The 2,596-nt window shown below is 42.8% G+C and overlaps 1 protein-coding gene across 1 annotated transcript; it reads right to left on the bottom strand.

The window, feature by feature from the left end:
* Nucleotides 1-967: 967 nt before the first annotated feature.
* LOC128732508 (threonine-rich protein-like) lies at nucleotides 968-2,373 on the bottom strand. The gene is made up of 2 exons (XM_053825774.1): nucleotides 2,237-2,373; nucleotides 968-2,170 (listed from the first exon to the last, which is right to left on the bottom strand). Exons 1-2 carry the CDS (start codon nucleotides 2,315-2,317, stop codon nucleotides 1,769-1,771), a joined length of 483 nt encoding a protein of 160 aa, XP_053681749.1. The 5' UTR covers nucleotides 2,318-2,373; the 3' UTR covers nucleotides 968-1,768.
* Nucleotides 2,374-2,596: the final 223 nt, after the last annotated feature.

Below are 2,596 nucleotides of genomic sequence, written 5' to 3'. Positions count from 1 at the left end.
CTTTTCTCGCAAGAAAGGCGAAAGAGCTGTACGGTAGCCTGGTTCTGGCCGCCCGACGAGCTGCGCGGCCGTGCCGCAAAAGCTAAAGATGAAGACCGAGAGCAATAAGGTCTCATCGTTCCGCGTCTTGGGCCGGGAGGTCAAAGAAACCGGCTAAACGGTGGAGTACTTGGCCAAAATGGACAGTTTAATGCGGAAGCGTCATTTGAGTCTGAGTAGCAAGCAATCGCCTAGAGAACGGCTGAAGGTGCTGGTGAAAAACATCTTTCCGGCTAAACATGATGTCGTGGTCATAATGGGCTACGAAAACTATTTGTCGCTGGACGCAACGTCTGGCAAAGAACCGAGAGCTTTACGTCCGCCACCAGAAACGTAAGTGATGACGTCGAGTATATCTTCCGCCCCAAGTTCCCAAGTTCTGTGGCTGACGATCAGAGACAAGAGAATGCTCAAGCCACTGTTATTTCGTTCAGGGTTTACGGTGAATAAGGAGATACAAAGATACATGAAGTACCTACCGGAAATTACCGCCTTCAATAAAAAGTATCGCGCAAAGAATGTGGTTTTTTGGCCGGACTTGGCCTTGGTCCATCAAGGCAAAAGATCACTGGAGCAGATGAACCGGCTGAAGATAAAGGTTGTACCGACGATCACCAACTCTTCCAACGTCCCCCAACTGCGATCAATAGTAAATTTTAGGACGAAGCTCAAATGGAGCATTTACTTCAATAACTTTGTAGCCAAAACGGAGAAGGACTCGATCGCCAAGGCCACGAAAGAGTTGAATAATATGGCGACGTCTATCTTGTGATCAGCGATAGCAAAGATCCCGGTGAACAGCTGTAAAACCACCTGGCACGGCGTCGAAGCATTTTTATAGAAGGCTTAATACACGTAGGATTTAAAACAAATTTGTTTCATTGAATTATCTTTTGTATTTTTTTTTTCATTGTTAAGTGCATCTAAGTATTGGATATGGGGTGAATACGACCCCGCCCTAACTGGCGTAACAAGCCTGTCGTCGTAAGTTCGAATCTCGGCTGGGAGTTGCTGCTACAGAGTCAGTAGGATCGTTGCACTAGCCCCGTAATTGCCCTGTACTCTAATAACCGGCTGCGAAGTCTGTCGATAAAGAAGAGTCATGCTATCAACAGGACGTTTATACCCATGGGTTTGCGAATACGAAAAAGTAATAAACCTGGAACGAGCCCTGATTTAAAAAATGAGGAGGCGTCAAATTGGGTTTCCGCCAAGGGCTCCACAATGTCACGCTACGCCTCTGAACATACATACAAACATACTCACGCTCACTTTTATATGTATAGATTATTATATTGATTACCATTGATTACGTAATTAAGACATAGAAGATTACAAAAATAATCCATGATTTCTACGCAGTTATATGCCTAACTGGAAACCCCCTGGTACATGCATTATTGTGATTATTGGTTCGGTCCTAGGTTCGGGCGAAGGAAAATTTGGATGGACGGGTTTAAAAATGGTACGACGAATTTAAAATAAAGTCAGTTGCGTAATTTCAATAAAATGCTCATAATAATCGCTTTTTAGTGAAATTACACTGCACGGATCGGAAGGTAAGTGTGCTTGCGTCAAATCAGTTCAAGAGCTTTCCGATTATTCGTCAAAACCCATCCAAAAACACGCTGAAAATTGAAATGGTTTTCCTTACTATGGCGGAAATTATCACTAAACCCTATTTCTGGGTTTGATTGTAATTTAATTAAACTTATCACTTCCTTCCTTTTCATCGCATATCCATCCCGTTAGCGCTGGTCTCTTCATCGGATGCCATTGTCGTTGTCGATGACGTTGCCGGTGCCGTTGTCGTCGTCATCGGTGCCGTTGTTGTGGTCGGTGCCGTTGTTGTCGTCGGTGCCACTGTCGTCGTCGGTGCCGTTGTGGTCGTCGGAATAGATGCTGTTGTAGGCGCCGATGTCGGTGCCACTGTTGTTACCGGTGCGGAGGGCATTCCCGTTGTAGTTGACGTCGGTTCTCCGTTGACTTTTGTGCAATTGATGCACATTATTTCACATTTTTCATCGCATATTACCTTTACCGTGGTGTTTCCTGTAATGTTGATAACATGCTCACTGCTTTCTTCTTCATCGCTTCCGAACAGCGAATCGAACAAATCATAGATTATGTCCTGAAAAATGATAAAAGAAATTATAAAGCGATTTGATGTCACAATTTCATAGATAAAGAAAATCACAAAAGTAGCTTCTGTAGACGGTACTGCATTTAGGACAGCTAGTGTTATTAGATAACAGCCAATAGTAAATTTTGAAAACATTTTTATAGTTCTTGGAAATCAAAACCTCAACACCTCATGAGGAAACCTTCGATGGAGTACTGCTCGTTCTACGGGCACAATCTACCTTTATATTGGAATATTTTACTCTTCATTAATGTGTCAAAGCGTCTGTAGAAGCTGCTTGGAAATATTATTTTTGCCTAATGCATAATTATTAGTAACTGGCAACAGAAGGAAATGTGCAGTGGTAGAGTGCTCTTGCATATACTAAGACACTTTTTGTTTTTGTTTTCACGTTAGTAGGGTTTATTTCTAATT

The sequence above is a fragment of the Sabethes cyaneus genome, chromosome 1, assembly GCF_943734655.1.
Source record: "Sabethes cyaneus chromosome 1, idSabCyanKW18_F2, whole genome shotgun sequence".
NCBI lineage: Eukaryota > Metazoa > Arthropoda > Insecta > Diptera > Culicidae > Sabethes > Sabethes cyaneus.
Note: the sequence above shows the minus strand (reverse complement) of the source record. Positions and strands in the feature narration are given on the sequence as shown.

What these genes read in the sequence shown, in the direction of transcription:
- LOC128732508 (XM_053825774.1), bottom strand. Translation starts at nt 2,317, where the DNA reads ATGTTTTCAAAATTTACTATTGGCTGTTATCTAATAACACTAGCTGTC. An exon ending in CGTCTACAGAAGCTACTTTT is followed by an intron (nt 2,171 to 2,236) that starts GTGATTTTCTTT and finishes ATCATTTTTCAG; the next exon opens with GACATAATCTATGATTTGTT.